General features: G+C 42.3%; 1 protein-coding gene across 1 annotated transcript in view; it reads left to right on the top strand.

Annotated features, from left to right (window-relative positions):
* The window catches only part of LOC106612441 (ATP-binding cassette sub-family G member 1), a 39,091-nt gene extending 23,041 nt beyond the window's left edge, over positions 1-16,050 (top strand). The window contains exons 6-15 of the mRNA XM_014213566.2: positions 5,250-5,395; positions 8,383-8,506; positions 8,789-8,903; positions 9,306-9,451; positions 9,714-9,815; positions 10,291-10,459; positions 10,648-10,748; positions 11,712-11,870; positions 12,447-12,565; positions 13,922-16,050. Of these exons, the coding sequence (XP_014069041.1) occupies positions 5,250-5,395; positions 8,383-8,506; positions 8,789-8,903; positions 9,306-9,451; positions 9,714-9,815; positions 10,291-10,459; positions 10,648-10,748; positions 11,712-11,870; positions 12,447-12,565; positions 13,922-14,150 (1,410 nt within the window). The 3' untranslated portion in view covers positions 14,151-16,050. The remainder of the gene's footprint in view (positions 1-5,249; positions 5,396-8,382; positions 8,507-8,788; positions 8,904-9,305; positions 9,452-9,713; positions 9,816-10,290; positions 10,460-10,647; positions 10,749-11,711; positions 11,871-12,446; positions 12,566-13,921) is intronic.
* The last annotated feature ends 3,511 nt before the right edge of the window (positions 16,051-19,561 follow it).

Genomic DNA, 19,561 nt, shown 5'->3' with positions numbered 1-19,561 from the left:
ATGGTCGTGAGCGTGACGCTCATTCTCTTTCCTTTCTAATGACAACGGAATTGTCCGGTTAGAATATTATTGAAGATTTATGATAAAAATATCCTAAAGATTGATTATATACATCGTTTAACATGTTTCTTCTAACTTTAATGGAACTTTTTTGACTTTTCGTCTGGACTTTGTGCCCACGCTTTGTGCATTTGGATTACTGGACTAAACGCGCGAACAAAAAGGAGGTATTTGGACATAAAGATGAACTTTATCGAACAAAACAAACATTAATTGTCTAACATGGAGACCTGGGAGTGCCATCAGATGAAGATCATCAAAGGTAAGTGATTCATTTTAACGCTATTTCTGACTTTTGTGACACCTCTCCTTGGTTGGAAAATGGCTGTATGGTTTTCTGTGGCTAGGCGCTGACCTAACATAATCGCATGGTGTGCTTTTGCCGTAAAGCCTTTTTGAAATCGGACACTCTGTCTGGATTAACAAGAAGTTCATCTTTAAAATGGTGTATAATACTTGTATGTTTGAGGAATTTTAATTATGAGATTTCTGTTGTTTGAATTTGGCGCCCTGCAATTTCACTGGCTGTTGGCGAGGTGGGACGCTCACGTCCCGAACGATCCCAGAGAGGTTAAGGAGACTTTTGGTCCTAGACTTGGTGCTCCAGTACCGCTTGCCCTATGGTAGCAGAGAAAACAGTCTATGACTTGGGTGACTGGAGTCTCTGACAATTTGTTGGGCTTTCCTCTGACACCGTCTAGTATATAGGTCCTGGATGGCAGGCAGCTTGGCCCCAGTGATTTACAGATTTACAGTGTTGCATCCTCGTAATCTGATCACTTCGTATTTAGCGAGTCACTGGTACTTCCTGCTTTAGTTTTTGTTTGTAAGCAGGAATCAGGAGGATAGAATTATGGTCAGATTTGCCAAATGGAGGGTGGGTGAGAGCTTTGTATGCATCTATGTGTGTGGAGAAAAGGTGGTCTAGAGTTTTTTTCCCCCTCTGGTTGCACATGTGACCTGCTGGTAGAAATGAGGTAAAACAGATTTAAGTTTGCCTGCATTAAAGTCCCCGTCCAGGAGCGCCGCTTCTGGATGAGCACTTTATTATTTGCTTATGGCCTTATAGAGTTGGTTGAGTGCGGTCTTAGTGCCAGCATCGGATTGTGATGGTAAATAGATGCCTACGGATAATATAGATGAGAACTCTCTTGGTAGATAGTGTGGTCTACAGCTTATCATAAGGTACTCTACCTCAGGCGAGCAATATCTCGAGACTTCTTTAATATTAGATATCGGGCACCAGCTGTTATTGACAAATAGACACACACCCCCACCCCTTGTCTTACCAGACGTAGCTTCTCTGTCCTGCCGGTGCATGGAAAATCCCATCAGCTCTATATTATTCGTGTCGTCGTTCAGCCACGACTCGGTGAAACAAAAGATATTACAGTTTTTAATGTCCCATTGGTAGAATAATCTTGATCGTAGGTCATCAATTTTATTTTCCAATGAATGCACATTGGTAAATAGAATGGGAGTTTACGCACTTGCCTATGAATTCTCAGAAGGCAGCCCGACCTCCGCCCCCTTTTTCTCCGTCTTTTCTTCAAACAAATGACTGGGATTTGGGCCTGTTCCCGAGAAAGCAGTATATCCTTCGCTTCGGACTCATCGGACTTGTTAAAGGAAACAGCTTCTTCCAGTTTGAGGTGAGTAATCGCTGTTCTGATGTCCAGAAGTTATTTTCGGTCATAGGAGACGGTAGCAGCAACATTATGTACAAAATAAGTTATAAAATAAGTTACAAACAATGCAAAAAAACTAACAAAATATCACAGTTGATTAGGAGCACGTAAAACGCCAGCCATCCTCTTTGCCGTCATTCTACACCCCCTTAGTCTACATGACAAACAACAGATATGTGGAATGGGTCACAAGGTGAGACTTGATATATGAGAAAGGAGTATCCCCCAGCCATACAGCATTTGCTATGAAGACTGTTCTTATTGTACAGAGTTTGGCCCCTAAGACAAGGTTCCCCTCATCATTTTCCATACCCGAGCCATCTCTCTCTGATACCTCATAATACACAAACACCATTTCAGTCTATGAATTGCAGGCTCAGTCAGACCGGAGCCATTTTCTTCACATGAATGGAATATGGCTCCTTAAATTTATCACCTAAGGCATCATAAATCCATTTTTATTTTAATTTAACCTTTATTTAACTAGGCAAGTCAGTAAAGAACAAATTCTTATTTTCAATGACGGTCTAGGAACATTGGTTAAATGCCTACTTCAGGGGCAGAACAACATATTTTTACCTTGTCAGCTCGGGGAGTCGATCTTGCAACTTTTCGGTTACTAGTCCAACACCCTAACCACTAGGCTACCTGCCGCCCAATTGCCAGAGTTAAATCTCAAAAGCTCCTCTCAGTTCACACAGACACAATAGAGTTCTAAGAACCCTATTCTGTTGCATAAAACAACCATTTGATGTAATAACAGTATTGTAACATAATCTTGTAATTTCGGCACCATAGTGCTAAGGGTCATTGTCCTGTTGGAAGGTGAACCTTCGCCCCAGTCTGAGGTCCTGAGAGCGCTGGATCAGGTTTTCATCAAGGATCTCTCTGTACTTTGCTCTGTTCATCTTTTCCTCGATCCTGACTAGTCTCCCAGTCCCTGCCGCTGAAAAACATCCCCACAGCATGTTGTTGCCACCACCATGCTTCACCGTAGGGATGGTGCCAGGTTTCCTCCAGACATGATGCTTGGCATTCAGGCCAAAGAGCAGAGGGGGAGAGGTATAGATGGGGGGGGGGTTATGACACCTCACACCCTGTAAATCTTAAGGCAGCAGATGAATCCTTTGTTCTGTTAGTGTTTGGGACTGGAATGTCTGTGTGGGCCTTATGAATAATCTACTTCAAAACTGTAACATGCAATAAATGGACTTCGGGACATTATATTTCATCACCCAATTGGTGGTAACAATGATAGATGGAATGTGAAAATTAATGTCGTTTTGTTATGTTATTATAAGTTAAATGACAACGTTATAATGAAAAAATGGTAATTTGAAGAGTTTTTATAATATGTACATGTTTTTTACATACTGTGCGTTGTGTAGAAAATATCCAGATCAAAGAGAATGTTTTTGTAAAGATGAACTGTGATGTTTAGTTGTCTAAACGAGATCCTGGTAAGTTCTAATACCTTGCCTTTGTAACGCGGGTCGTCTAATGGGGACCAAGACGCGGCGTGTGACGTGCTCATATTCACTTTTATTAAACTCTAAATCAACAAAACAACAAAATGACCGTAAACAGTCCCGTCAGGTGCAACATACACAAAACAGGAAACAACCACCCACAAAACACAGGAAAAAACACCCCTACTAAATAGGACATTCAATTAGAGGCAACGAGGAACAGCTGCCTCCAATTGAAGGTCAACCCAAGAAACTTCAACATAGAAATAAACAACCTAGAATAAACATAGAAATATACTAACATAGAACATAAACCAAAAACCCCGAAACACATAAAACAAACACCCCCTTTTCTGGTCAGGACGTGACAGCCTTGTATTGATCTGCGCCCCAGGGAACCCGGAGAGCATGTCATAAAGGCAGAAATGCCCCTTTGTGACCCAAGGGTATAAAACATGTAAGTTAAGAATTTACATACCAGACTAAGTTGACCGCGTGCTGCAGCCGAGGTCCACGACAAGTCGTGACCCCAAAACGCAACATGAGGAAGAGGACAAAGGAACCTCTTAATAATCAAGGCTACGGTTGATTACTATATCTAAGAAGGTGAATTCAAGAAGGACCAACCGGTTATTCTCTTCAAGTCATTGGTTGTCTACACAGCCCTCCTACCCAAGCTGGGAGCGTCTACATGGCTGATTAGCCTCCTCAGAAGCCCACTGTCACAGAACGAGGGCAAGGAAACAGACAACCAAGAGAAAGGACATTGTGACATCGGGTGGACAATCAGAGTCTCTCTCTCACTCTCTCTCTCTCTCTCTCTCTCTCTCTCTCTCTCCAACATGTGTCATATTGTGTTGGTCCGCTAGAGACCTGTTGCCATTGTATGAAGTTCTAACCAATGACTTAGACTGTTTGTGTATATGTATCTTATATTATCATCCAGCTTGTTAGTAAATAAAGTAGCAACTCAGTTGGTGTGGTATGGAATGATTTGGTTCCAAACTTTTCCCATCTAAGAATGATAGAGGCCACTGTGTTCTTATGGACCTTCAATGCTGAAGAAATATTTTGGTACACTTCCCCAGATCTGTGCCCCGACACAATCCTGTCTCAGAGCTCTAGGGACAAATCCTTTGACTTCATGGCTTGGTTTTTGTTCTAACATGCATGGTCAACTGTGGGACCTTATATAGACAGGTGGGTGTCTTTCCAATTCATGTCCAATCAATTGAATTTACCACAGGTGGACTCCAATCAAGTTGTAGAAACACCTCAAGGATGATCAAAGGAAACAGGATGCACCTGAGCTCTATTTCGAGTCTCATAGAAAAGGGTCTGAATACTTATTTCTATCGATTTCATAAGGTATTTCTGTTTTTCATTTTTAATACATTTGCAAAAAAATCTGAAAACCTGTTTTCACTTTGTCATTATGGGGTATTGTGTGTAGATTGATAAGAGCAAAAAAGTATTTTAGAATAAGTGTCACGTCCTGACCAGTAGAGGGAGTATTTGTATTGTAGTTTGGTCAGGACGTGGCAGAAGGGTATTTGTTTCATATGGTTCGGGTTGTGTGTGTTATTAAAGGGGTGTTTGGTTTATGTAGTCTGGGGTTTGAGTATATGTTCTAGTGTTGGTTTTCTATGGTTTTCTAGTCTGTCTATTTCTGTGTGGTTTGTGTGGCTCCCGATCAGGAACAGCTGTACGTCGTTGTTCCTGATTGGGAGTCATATATTAGATGCTTGTTTTCACCTGGGGATTTTGTGGGTAGTTGTCTTTTGCACTGCTAGTTGTCATAGCCTGTAAAACTGTCATCTGCCGTTCTTTGTTTTGTTATTTTTTTCCTTGGTCTCTTTATTTAATAAATATAAAGATGAGCATCCACATTCCCGCTGCGTTTTGGTAATCTCTACACAACGACACCCGTGACAATAAGGCTGTAACGTAACAAAATGTGGAAAAGGGGAAGGGGTCTGAATACTTTCCAAATGCAATGTAGGTGTTTGTAACCTTCCTGTGTTGTTTTTAGGTGAGGGAGATCCTGACGGCGCTGGGCCTGCTTGAGTGTGCGAAAACTCGAACGTCACATCTTTCAGGGGGGCAGAGGAAAAGGCTGGCCATCGCCCTAGAGCTTGTCAACAACCCTCCCATCATGTTCTTTGATGAGCCCACCAGGTCAGAAGGTCCTATTCTACATCGTATAGAACACATGCATGTGTGTCAGTGGCAAGAAAAGTCCTGACGTGACAATGGATTATAACGTCCCACAGTCTAAACACACTGTGAAGTCCATATTTAGAGTCAATGCTATTCTTTCATGAGATGTACAGGCAATACAACGTCGTTGTTGAGTGTAGGTGTTAGTTGTGTTCATTTTTGTGTGTTTTTCTTCTGTCTTGTTTGTGTCCCCACCAAAAGAAATCTGAAAGATAAATTCCAAGGTTAACCTATCCTCTTTTGGAAAAGAGGATGCAATTGAATATCGTTTCTCCCAGTTGGCTTCTGGTTAGGGAAGACTGAATCTCACCAGGGGCACGAGTCCCAAAGTCCTTAATGGGCAAAAAGCAGCCTTTTGTCTTTGGTTTCGATTTGTACGAATGATTCAGAGGACAACTGGGTGAAAGTGTTGTGGTCAGATGAGACCAAAATGGAGCTCTTTGGCATCAACTCAACTCGCTGTGTTTGGAGGAGGAGGAATGCTGCCTATGACCCCAAGAACACCATCTCCACCGTCAAACATGGAGGTGGAAACATTATGCTTTGGGGGTGTTTTTCTGCTAAGGGGACAGGACAACTTCACTGCATCAAAGGGACGATGGACGGAGCCATGTACCGTCAAATCTTGGGTGAGAACATCCTTCCCTCAGCCAGGGCATTGAAAATGGGTCGTGGATGGGTATTCCAGCATGACAATGACCCAAAACACATGGCCAAGGCAACAAAGGAGTGGCTCAAGAAGAAGCACATTAAGGTCCTGGAGTGGCCTAGCCAGTCTCCAGATCTTAATCCCATAGAAGGTTCGAGTTGCCAAACGTCAGCCTCGAAACCTTAATGACTTGGAGAAGATCTGCAAAGAGGAGTGGGACAAAATCCTTCCTGAGATGTGTGCAAACCTGGTGGCCAACTACAAGAAACGTCTGACCTCTGTGATTGCCAACAAGGGTTTTTGCCACCAAGTACTAAGTCATGTTTTGCAGAGGGGTCAAATACTTATTTCCCTCATTAAAATGCAAATCATTTTATAACATTTTTGACATGCGTTTTTCTGGATTTTTTTGTTGTTATTCTGTCTCTCACTGTTCAAATAAACCTACCATTAAAATTATAGACTGATCATTTCTTTGTAAGTGGGAAAACGTACAAAATCAGCAGGGATGAAATACTTTTTTCCCTCACTGTATGCTGCTGCATAAATGATGTTATATGCCAGAGGCTTGCCAGAGGTACTGTAGCTAAGAAAGTAATACTAAATGTATGTGATGTTAGTAGCCCATTTGCCTCACCACAATAATTCCCCTCATAATTTAGTCTACTGTTCTGACTTGGTGGTGGACATTTAGCCTATTGCATGTTTTAGAGAAATGTCATCATCGAATATTCTAAGAGCTTTCATTGTCTGCTTATATGCCCCCTTTATTTTTCCTATGGTTCTAACTTGGTGTACACAGAGAATACTGTAAGAATGGCCCATCTTCTGAATTATGTCACTGTACATTTCAAAAGTGTTGAACAAATAGTTATATTGACTACGTCCGTCCTAGTTCACTCATTAACGTCTTAATCAAAATTATGTTTTGCCTCTTATCCGCTTACTGTCCCATTATGCCATAGTTTGTACCTCTCCATTGTCAGTAAAAACCAAATTTGTTTAAGCAAGTCAGACATATCAGCTATGGTTTTTTTAAAGGCAGTAAATAAGGCTGAATGAACTGTTTCGCTGCCAGACAAGGCTCCTCTGATAGCCAGGTGTAACAGTGGTATGGTGTTGGCCCTAACAGTTTGTGGGTGACATTTGTCACCGTTATAGTCCAATTAATGTATTGTTTAGTGTTGTGTAGTGGCTTTGCTGGCATGCATCTAAAAAAATGTGTTTTGCGTTAGCCCCACCAAGATTGACATGCTACATTCGCCAGTGGTCATAATACAGACGATTTTGTGAAAATACCAATTTTCGGGATGTCTCATGGTCTGACAAACACCTCTCCAGCTCTGTTACCTTTCACCGCAGATAGGGAAGTGCGACATTGGCAGATGCAGTGGATTGAGACGCATCCAATGCAAATACAGCTATCTCTAGCTTAAACTGACAGATTTTTATAGGGATTGTTGTATTATGCTGAAACAGGGTTGGGGTCAATTTGAATTCAAGTCAGCCAATTCATGAAGTAACCTGAAATTCCAATTCAATATTCGAGAAAATATAACATTTTATTTTCAATAACTTCTCAATCAATCAAGAAGGAGAAACTGTTTTTGAGAGCAGCAGCGTGCAGCGTCTCCTAAAGGGATTTATTCCTGATGTCCAATCCTCTGATCCCTTCTAAGACGGACACTTCATCTGCCTCTTTATCCTCTCTCTCAGCCGCCTCCGACTGCTTAACTGCACTGTGATACACACTCCCAATCCAAAGAATCTTCTCACCTGCTCAAAATTACTGACGTGAATCATATCAGTGCCCAGTGATAGGACCATTAGATCACAAACAAGAACGTGTGAAGGTGTGCAGAAAAAACACAATGTTAACTTAAGTAGCTAATGTTAGTCATTGTGAAAGCCCCCTTTGTGCCCACTCTGAGCAATTGTTGATTGCAGGCTCCTTGAAACAGATGTAGAAAAAAAGATGAGGGGTAACCAAACACTGGCCATGGAAAGGACTGGACAGGATTCTGTACCAACTCACATTAGTTGTCTGTAACGTTTTCCCCCAAGAAACAGTTCTTCAAGAAAGACATGGACAAGAGTGACTGTTTGTTGCTATGTCATTAACGTGCCAAATAGTGCAAGTTTATGCAATGTTCTTCTCCCAGTTCACTTCACTTGTTTGCTTCTCCTCCGCATTAATGATCTAAGATGTTACTTTAGGGATGCAAAAGCCAATCTATTCTTTGCTATGACATTGTCCACCATATACTAACCTTGGCCCCTATACCCTGTTTTGCAGTGGCCTGGACAGTTCCTCCTGTTTCCAGGTGTTGTCTCTGCTGAAGGCCCTGGCCCATGGTGGCCGCACCGTCATCTGCACCATCCACCAGCCCAGCGCCAAGCTCTTTGAGCTCTTCAACAAAGTAAGCCTCCAACCTGGCCTACTGCTAGCCCGAGTTCCAGATCTGTTTGAGTTGTCTTACCAACTCCTACGCCATTGGCGTGACAACATAAACAGATCTGGGATTCAAGCAAGCCTACTGCATGGGAATCTATGAAAAGCACAATGAAACCACAGGATCACAGTTGGAAATGTATGTAGTAGCTACACATGTGGCGCAATACTTATGGTCCCTAAATGAATGGTCTGCTAAATGAATGTACTGTATCCTGATTGCTTTGTGCCCCTGTGTTTTCCTCCCTAGCTGTACGTCCTTAGCCAGGGCCAGTGTATCTACAGAGGGAAAGTGGCTAACCTGGTCCCTTACCTTAGAGAGCTGGGGCTCAACTGCCCAACATACCACAATCCTGCAGACTTTGGTGAGAAACTCTTACCAGTTTAATGAGAAACAAGTCAAATGTGTTGTCATCATTGTTATTATCACCTTATTTAAGTGTATTCAGGGATCTGCCTTATTTTCTTAGAATAACTGTCCCAGAAATTATTTTAGCATACTTTGGTATAAAGCGTTCTAGAAACTATTCTATCTATTAGTCCAACCGAAAATAAATTTTCTCAGAATAACTTTACAGATGGTTCGTGCTTCTACACCTGCATTGCTTGCTGTTTGGGGTTTTAGGCTGGGTTTCTGTACAGCATTTTGTGACATCAGCTGATGTAAGAAGGGCTTTATAAATAAATTTGATTGATTGATTGGTTCCTCATGCAGTATTCACTGGGGTTTCAGTGACATGCGTACCTCTTTCTCCATTTGATCCCAGTGATGGAGGTGGCGTCTGGGGAGTACGGAGATCAGACGGCTCGTCTGGTGAAGGCCGTGCAGGAGGGGAAATGTGAGCAGGTCTACAAGACAGACATGAATGATGGACCCCTCAACCCCTTCCTGTGGCATAAATCTTCTGAGGAGGTAAAAGGGGGATTCGTGTATTACTACAGCTCTCAATGGGTTGAAATGAGAATCTCATTGACGTGATATTTTCAGAGTCAAAGCACTTCAGGTTGTTCAGTCTCTCTCTCTCTCTCTCTCTCTCTCTCTCTCTCTCTCTCTCTCTCTCTCTCTCTCTCTCTCTCTCTCTCTCTCTCTTTTTTTTTTCCTCTCTCTCTCTCTCTCTCTCTCTCTCTCTCTCTCTCTCTCTCTCTCTCTCTCTCTCTCTCTCTCTCTCTCTCAGGACTTCCCTTCCGATGAGGGCTGCCACAGTTTCTCGGCCAGTTGTCTGACTCAGTTCTGCATCCTGTTCAAAAGGACGTTTCAATGCATCATTAGAGATACAGTAAGACATACTGCCACCCACTGATTTGATTTTGTACTGCAACAGCTTCCACCTCCCTTTAAAATAACCAAATGTTACGTAATGAACCCAAAACACTAATAAAATTCAAAGTATATGAAAAGAATAACAGAGGAAAAAACGAAATTCAACAAATTGGTATGAGAACGCCATAACACAAACAAAAAACGAATCTATTCGTACCATACTCTGCTCATCCTCTACTATTACAACCACCCCATTTTCCCTTCTCATCTCCTCTTCTCCCTCCTCCTTCCTCTTCCTCTCAATCAAATTCAATCAAATGTATTTTATAAAGGCCTTTTTACATCAGCAGTTGTCACAAAGGGCTTTACAGATACCCAGCATAAAACCCCAAAAAGAAAGCAATGCAGATGCAGAAGCAGAATGGATAGGAAAATATATAAACCAAATGTTTTTTCTCCTCCTCTCTTCTCCTCCTGTTCTGGTCCTACAGGTGCTGACTCACCTAAGAATCACCTCTCACATTGGGATTGGGATTCTGATTGGCCTGCTCTATCTGGGCATCGGCAACGATGCCAAGAAAGTGCTCAGCAACTCCGGCTTCCTCTTCTTCTCCATGCTCTTCCTCATGTTTGCTGCTCTAATGCCTACTGTTCTGACATGTGAGTATTCTCAGCTCTTCTTAATGACAGACATCTGCATGCGTTGATTTAGTGCATGAATTCACAACAGTCATAAGCCATTGTATACAGTATGTTAGGAGTAGACTGTGCTGAGATGTACCTTGCACTGTTTCTGATTACCGAAATGAGATTACTATGAGCCTATTTTCTCCATCTCTCTAATGCAGTCCCTTTGGAGATGGGAGTGTTCCTAAGAGAGCACTTGAACTACTGGTACAGTCTGAAGGCTTACTATCTGGCCAAGACTATGGCAGACCTCCCCTTCCAGGTAATAACAATGTCACAAAGAACTCTGGAGGGTCATTTTTAGTAGTGTGTTGTGTCCCAAAAAGTCTGTAAGTTGGAATTTCATCAAAATGCAAAAATAGAGAAAAAAAACACACAAAAAAAAACATTACGATTCTATCATTCACTGAAAAGAGCAAAGGTATTGTAACTAAAGAAACCTGTTATGGGAGCTCAAAGGGGCTTTAGCATCGAGGTCAAAAAGTAATTCTGTTTCAGATTTAGACAAATCCCACAATAACATTACATAAGGAGGCTTTTGGGGCGGCAGGTAGCCTCGTGGTTAGAGCGTTGGGCCAGTAACCGAAAAGTTGCTGGATCGAATCACCGAGCTGACAAGGTAAAAATCTGTCGTTCTGCGCCTGAACAAGGCAGTTAACCCACTGTTCCCCGGTAGGCTGTCATTGTAAATAAGAATTGGTTCTTAACTGGCTTGCTTAATTAAATAAAGGTTAAATACAATTCTTTATAATTTACGCTTCACCAGACATCCCCCTGTGCTCTAAATTAAAAGTGACAGAAAGGTTTACTGCATGTTTTCATTTATTGTATTGAATTACATCTAATTTGGCTTTTTTCAACAATTCAAAATTATTATTTCAAAGCACAAAAAGCTTGGCTTTGTGTTTTAGTTTTATGCTTCAATGATACACAGTGTATTTTCCATGGTGAGGTACTGTTGGCTGAACATGAGGAATGTGAGTTGGCCGTATCACAATCCTAGATAGCAACAACTTCTGCTGTTGTGCCCTTCAGCAAGGTACTTAACCACCTACACGACCCTGGGGGTGCTGCACTGACACTGTCCTTCCAATCTGTCAATGTGTGGTTGGGCATGTATGTAACTGTGCGTGCGTGTGTTGGGGGTCGAGGAAAAAAAAGCTGACAAGACAATTTCTGTGTCTACAAATACACAATCAAGTATTTTTCTTATTTTGCTTCACAGATAGTGTTCCCAGTCGCCTACTGCAGCATCGTCTACTGGATGACGTCCCAGCCGCCTGACGCTGTGCGTTTCATCCTTTTCTTGGCCCTGGGAGTCCTCACCTCTCTTGTGGCCCAGTCTCTGGGCCTGCTGATAGGAGCGGCTTCCACCTCGCTACAGGCATGTCCTCCATTCTCTCAATACTAACACGAGATAACTGCTATACCTTATGCGGGCGGTTGTTAAGAAGCGCGGTTTGACGGGTCATGTTTCGGAGGACGAATGACTCAACTTTCACCTCCCAAATCCGTTGGGGAGTTGCAGCAATGAAAAAAGATCGAAATTGGGGAGAAAAAAGGGGTTCAAATAAAAAAATAGATATATTTTGTCTTTGGGGCTGGTCTAAGCATAGTGCCGCCCCTGTACCACATACTGTTTGCCCCTGGAGGCAGCGTTTTGATCCCCTGTTCCATCACTCACACTCTCTGCTGTATCCCTCTCACCTGTCCCCATCTACATTTCTAATTTGAATCTGTAAATACAACTTTTTTTAAATTAATTAAACTAATCTTTATATATTTTTTAGTATATTTCATATTTACACAGTACCAACCTATAGTATATGCATGTAATTATATGTTTCTCAGGGTGGTACCCAATTGTATTCTAAGCAGACGATTAACCGCAATATGTACATGTAAGATGGTTACAGTGAGTCACGTGCTGCCTCTGATTTTGCGCTTGTCCATATCTCAGGTTGCCACGTTTGTAGGTCCGGTGACTGCCATACCCGTACTGCTTTTCTCTGGCTTCTTTGTCAGTTTTGACACAATTCCGTGGTATCTTCAGTGGATGTCATACATTTCATATGTCAGGTAACTAGTTTTTCAGATACTTTTCAGACTTACAAGGGCCCTGATTTTTTTCCTGACCATGTGACCTGCCCCTAATACTAAGAAAGTACCATGTGTTTGGCACTTGAACAGTAGGGGAAAGTGGGTTATGTTGAGCCAAAGGGTTAATTGAGCCACTCCTTGTTTCTAGGAAACCATACACAAAATGAATAATGTGACCCAATATTTAGGAAGATATCATGGAGTCTGTGAAGGAAGAAACCATATGGAAAAAGTGGTAAGCAAGTTAGGCCCAAAGAAATGTCACATAGTCAAATTAATGTATTGTTTGTATCTAAACCAAAGTAGATAGCTTTACGATTGTTTTATACCTCAGTTGGGGTCTATTTAAGCTACAATATGAGGTCCTAAACCTAGCATGAAAGTGCATCCTTATAACTGTGTGCGCTAATATAGTCAAAATGTTTGCTTTGGGGTAAGTTGAGCCAATGGCCATGGGGTAAATTGAGCCAATGGCCACCATACCCCATACAAATAATTACATACAAAAAATCTGTTTAATGCATGGTATTTTTGCAATGTGTCATGCTTATGAATTCAACAGAGTGCATTTTATTGTTAAAGAGCATCATGCCCCGTGTATACAAATGTAAAACAAGCAGGAGTCTAGTCCCAATTGAGGGTCTTGAGAGAGCAGCCAAGGAAGTGAGAGAAGTGGGATGAAAAAATAGACTGATAGACTGAATGACACTAAAGAGTTACATTGACAAAAAAGAAAATGAACATCTGTGCGAAAGATATGATAGAGGAGGAGAGGCACAGAAGGTCTTATCTGATGACATGGAGTCTGAGCTTGCTAAACGTATCAAGAATCTCACGGACGAGTTCCGTGGCCTTAGTAGCCTCAAATTCAGAGAACTTGCCTACGAATTGGCACATCGAAACAACATCCCTGTCTCAGACAACTGGTCAAGAAATGGAAGGGTATTGAATGGAACTGAGAGATGTATATCTGAATGTAGGCATACATTTAAGATATACAATATACCACATTCAACTTTGACCTACCAGCACCCACAGTCACATGAAACCATTACCCACTTACCACAAGGCGGCTCAACTTACCCTGACCCTATGTTCAACTTACCCCATACCTGGACAAACTATGTTTTCAAAACTGTTATGTTTACATGAATTATGATTATTTACAGGGATACACAACATCCTGAAATATATGTTGATATCTTTCTTAGAAATAATTATACATTTCCATTGACGTATGGATGCTGAATGTAAAAAATGGCTCAACTTACCCCACTCTCTCCCACTGTTCATCCTCTTTAACTGCACCATAAAACAGTTCCTATTATTTTGTAGGTATGGTTTTGAAGGTGTCATCCTCTCCATCTACGGGCTGGACCGGAAGGACCTCCACTGTGACAAGGATGAAACATGCCACTTCCAGAAGTCGGAGGCCATCTTGAAAGAGCTTGACGTGGAAGATGCCAAACTGTACCTTGACTTCATAGTGCTCGGCATGTTCTTTGTGACCCTCCGCCTCCTCGCGTACTTTGTGCTGCGCTATAAGATCAGTGCAGAGAGGTAAACTGGGGAGTCGGGGTAGGAGGAAGAAGGCCCAGATTGGAATACCACTTCTAGAAACCTCCAGGCAGTGGCCCAGAAATACACCATGCACACCAAACTTTTGGCCAAAGACTACAGAATATAGACAACTGTTGTGTTGAGAGTGTGCATGCAGTATGAATCTACTTAGCTTAGACAAACAAATATGGCAGAGAGGACAGTGCCTAAGGCCATGGATGATTCCCAATATTACAAGAACATTCTTGTTTAAAAACCAAAACCATTGGCTTCTTGAAGGCAAGGCTCCTGTCACAGTAGGAATCTAGATGTAATCGCCTTGTGCAAGGGAACCAACTGTAAGTAATGTAAGAGTTTGTTGTTGATAGGCTCTTGTCTAGTCTGTAGTTCCAGACTGGTTTGTATGACCACTGTGTGAAACCAATTAAATTAAATAGCGTGGTGGAAGGACAATGGGAAGACAGGGCCACACTTAAACAGGAGCTGGTTTCCTACAATGTGTGTTTATTATATAGGACTGCCAGATCAAATGGGTCTCTAACCTGGGACCCTCGGTCAATAAAGGGAAAGGTACAATATTGCTTGTTGCTAATGTGGGATAAAGCAATCCCATACATTCCAAGCATGTGAGAGACTGTACAGTACCGATATATACTGTCGTTTATCCTGGGTGAGTTTCCCGAAACAAATGTGGCATGTGGCGCTCGACAACCTAGCCTCTAGGGCGCAAGAGAGTAACATCTGTGCTTGAACAAACTAATTAATCAAATGAAGCACGTTCTATGAGTGGCGTCGGCGTGGGTCTGGGTTTTTGAGAGAAATAAAGTACCACGTTAGCACCCCTGGTCAGAGGACTGTGGTTGTGATTATAGGGCTTGAATAGTTGAAGGAAGATATGGGGGATATGAATTCTGATGTGACTGTGGCTGGCTTAGTATTCCAAGCCAGAATCCTAACCTGAGATCTGAGCACGTAACGCGAACAGAAAATTAAGTATTACATTATCTCAAGCATTACCAACACAGCTTAGTTTGAATGGCATGGAGGATTGATACAATACTCTTTTAGTCACTCACAGTCAGTCATGTAAAATAGAATTGAGAATGAAGAGCATTTTACACTAGTTCATGTTCTGTCACACAATCAAATCATAAGAGACATGGCAGCCTAGGTTGGGGCTTGTTTTTTCTGTCAACCATACCAAAGGGATATAGTGCTACCAGATTTCTGTAAGAGACTGGGGGCTCTATTTTATCAAACTTAATGCAATGGTAAGTCTTAGTGCTGTTGGTAGCGCTATAGATCCAGGGGTGTTTTTTTGCTATTTTCACTTCAGAAATTATGGGCGCAGTATCTGGCATGTGGGTGTAAGGGATGGATTTTGATGAATAAATAAGTTGGGAGGCTTGTCCCCTCACTGGCCAATCAGAACGTGGTCCATGGCTAAATATGTGGGTGTTTCTAGTTGTGTATTTACGATCTTTCATGTTTTAAGTTGTCATCAAAGCCAATTTGAATGTTAGTCCGCTATAGCCTAGATTGTTAAATAGCCTACAGAAACAAAATAACAACATGTAGGCATATTCCATCTTTGCTAAATACATTGAACATGTTTGCAGTCCATATTGTTCTAAGTAATTGCATTGCTTCAATATGGAAATACTCTACCGTTCAAAAGTTTCGGTCACTTAGAAATGTCCTTGTTTTTGAAAGAAAAGCTATTTTTTTGTCCATTAAAATAACATCAAATTGATCAGAAATACAGTGTAGACATTGTTAATGTTGTAAATGTCTATTGTAGCTGGAAACGGCAGATTTTTTATGGAATATTTACATAGACGTACAGAGGCCCATTATCGGCAACCATCACTCCTGTGTTCCAATGGCATGTTGTGTTAGCTAATCCCAAGATTATCATTTTAAAAGGCTAATTGATCATTAGAAAACCCTTTTGTAATTATGTTAGCACAGCTGAAAACTGTTGTGCTAATTAAAGAAGCAATAAAACTGGCCTTCTTTAGACTAGTTGAGTATCTGGAGCATCAGCATTTGTGGGTTCGATTACAGGCTCAAAATGGCCAGAAACAAAGACCTTTCTTCTGAAACTCGTCAGTCTATTCTTGTTCTGAGAAATGAAGGCTATTCCATGCGAGAAATTGCCAAGAAACTTAAGATCTCGTACAACACCGTGTACTACTCCCTTTACAGAACAGTGCAAACTGGCTCTTACCAAAATAGAAAGATGAGTGGGAGGCCCCGGTGCACAACTGAGCAAGAAGACAAGTACATTAGAGTGTCTAGTTTGAGAAACAGATGCCTCACAAGTCCTCAACTGGCAGCTTCATTAAATAGTACCCACAAAACACCAGTATCAACATCAACCGTAAAGAGGCAACTCCGGGATGCTGGCATTCTAAGCAGAGTTCCTCTGTCCAGTGTCTGTATTCTTTTGCCAATCTTAAAACCTCTTTGGGATAGGGGGCAGTATTTTCACGTACGGATGAAAAGCGTGCCCAAAGTAAACTGCCTGCTACTCAGGCCCAGAAGCTAGGATATACAGTGGGGGGAAAAGTATTTGATTCCCTGCTGATTTTGTACGTTTGCCCACTGACAAAGAAAGGATCAGTCTATAATTTGAATGGTAGGTTTATTTGAACAGTGAGAGACAGAAAAACAAGAAAACTATCAAGAAAAATGCATGTCAGAAATGTTATAAATTGATTTTCATTTTAATGAGGGAAATAAGTATTTGACCCCCTCTCAATCAGAAAGATTTCTGGCTCCCAGGTGTCTTTTATACAGGTAACGAGCTGAGATTAGGAGCACACTCTTAAAGTGAGTGCTCCTAACCGCAGCTTGCTACCTGTAAAAAAGACACCTGTCCACAGAAGCAATCAATCAATCAGATTCCAAACTCTCCACCATGGCCAAGACCAAAGAGCTCTCCAAGGATGTCAGGGACAAGATTGTAGACCTACACAAGGCTGGAATGGGATACAAGACCATCGCCAAGCTGCTTGGTGAGAGGGTGACAACATTATTCGCAAATGGAAGAAACACAAAAGAACTGTCAATATCCCTCAGCCTGGGGCTCCATGCAAGATCTCACCTCGTGGAGTTGCAATGATCATGAGAACGGTGAGGAATCAGCCCAGAACTACACGGGAGGATCTTGTCAATGATCTCAAGGCAGCTGGGACCATAGTCACCAAGAAAACAATTGGTAACACACTACGCCGCGAAGGACTGAAATCCCGCAGCGCCCGCAAGGTCCCCCTGCTCAAGAATACATATACATGCCCGTCTGAAGTTTACCAATGAACATCTGAATGATTCAGAGGACAACTGGGTGAAAGTGTTGTGGTCAGATGAGACCAAAATGGAGCTCTTTGACATCAACTCAACTCGCCGTGTTTGGAGGAGGAGGAATGCTGCCTATGACCCCAAGAACACCATCTCCACCGTCAAACATGGAGGTGGAAACATTATGCTTTGGAGGTGTTTTTCTGCTAAGGGGACAGGACAACTTCACCGCATCAAAGGGACGATGGACGGGGCCATGTACCGTCAAATCTTGGGTGAGAACCTCCTTCCCTCAGCCAGGGCATTGAAAATGGGTCGTGGATGGGTATTCCAGCATGACAATGACCCAAAACACACGACCAAGGCAACAAAGGAGTGGCTCAAGAAGAAGCACATTAAGGTCCTGGAGTGGCCTAGCCAGTCTCCAGACCTTAATCCCATCGAAAATCTGTGGAGGGAGCTGAAGGTTCGAGTTGCCAGACGTCAGCCTCGAAACCTTAATGACTTGGAGAAGATCTGCAAAGAGGAGTGGGACAAAATCCCTCCTGAGATGTGTGCAAACCTGGTGGCCAACTACAAGAAACGTCTGACCTCTGTGATTGCCAACAAGGTTTTTTCCACCAAGTACTAAGTAATGTTTTGCAGAGGGGTCAAATACTTATTTCCCTCATTAAAATGCAAATAAATTTATAACATTTTTGCCATGCTTTTTTCTGGATTTTTGTGTTGTTATTCTGTCTCTCACTGTTCAAATAAACCTACTATTAAAATTATAGACTGATCATTTCTTTGTAAGTGGGTATACGTACAAAATCAGCAGGGGATCAAATACTTTCCCCCCCACTGTACATATAAATGGTAGATTTTGATAGACAACACTCTAAAGTTTCTAAACTGTTACAATAATGTCTGTGAGTATAGCAGAACTTATTTGGCAGGCAAAACCCCGAGGACAAACCATCCAGGATTTTCTTTTGGTTGAGGTCACTGTGTTTTCTATTCGTTTTCTATGGCAAACTAGATTTATGAGGCATCTGGTTGCAGTTCCTATGGCTTCCACTAGATGTCAACAGTCTTTAGAAATTGGTTGATGTTTTTCCTTTGAGAAATGAAGAGGTATGGCTGTTCGTTGTGAATGTCAAGCCAAGTGGACTCTTTTGTTTGGTGCGCGCGACCTGGAGCTCGCTCCACTTTGATTTTATCTGCTATTGAACACAGTATATTCCGTCTTAAATTTTATCGATTATTTACGTTTTAGGATACCTAAAGTTGGATTAGGAAAGTTGTTTGAAATGTTTGGACCAAGTTTATATGTAGGTTATTAGATAATTTGTAGTCATGTTGGGTGAGTTGGAACCGGTGTATTTCTAGTTGGAACCGGTGTATTTTGGAACCGGTTCCGCTAGCAGAACGTCTAGCCGTTATTGGCCAGTCTGAGATATGGCTTTTTCTTTGCAACTCTGCCTAGAACGCCAACATCCCGGAGTTGCCTCTTGTCACGACTCCCACCGAAGGTGGCGCCCCCTCCTGCTCGGGTGGTGCTCGGCGGTCGTCGTCACCGGCCTACTAGCTGCCACTGATTCCTTTTTGTTTTCCCCTTTCTGTTATTGTTTGCACCTGTCCTTAGTTGGGTTGATTAGCGGGGCTGTATTAGCTAGTTGACCCGCCTGCTCTTTATGCGGGATTGTTTCTCTGTTGGTTGCTTTGTTACGCACTGTATTGTATTTAGCGCTAGTGCGTGGGTTTACGCTCACTGTGTTTTGTCCCCTGTGTTTGGGGCACTTAGATTTTTGTGTGCGCTGAGTTCGCTATTTGGGGTGGCAGGTGTTTTTGCTGTGTCGCTCATTAAAAGCCATCACCCGTATTGCTGCTTCCTGCGTCTGATTCCTCCTCCACTACGCCTAAGCATTACACCTCTTCACTGTTGATGTTGAGACTGGTGTTTTGCGGGTACTATTCCAGGGCCGAGCTCTGGAGTGGGCCAATGCAGTCTGGAATGGTCCGGACTCGGCGAGGGACCACTATCCAGAGTTCACCCGCCGCTTTCAGGCCGTGTTCGACCACCCTCCGGAAGGAAGAGCGGCGGGTGAGCAGCTGTTCCACCTTAGGCAG

Source organism: Salmo salar, chromosome ssa09, assembly GCF_905237065.1.
Source record: "Salmo salar chromosome ssa09, Ssal_v3.1, whole genome shotgun sequence".
In the NCBI taxonomy this organism is placed as follows: Eukaryota; Metazoa; Chordata; class Actinopteri; order Salmoniformes; family Salmonidae; genus Salmo; species Salmo salar.
The sequence above is the reverse complement of the archived record's forward strand: the minus strand, read 5'-3'. Positions and strand labels throughout refer to the sequence as shown.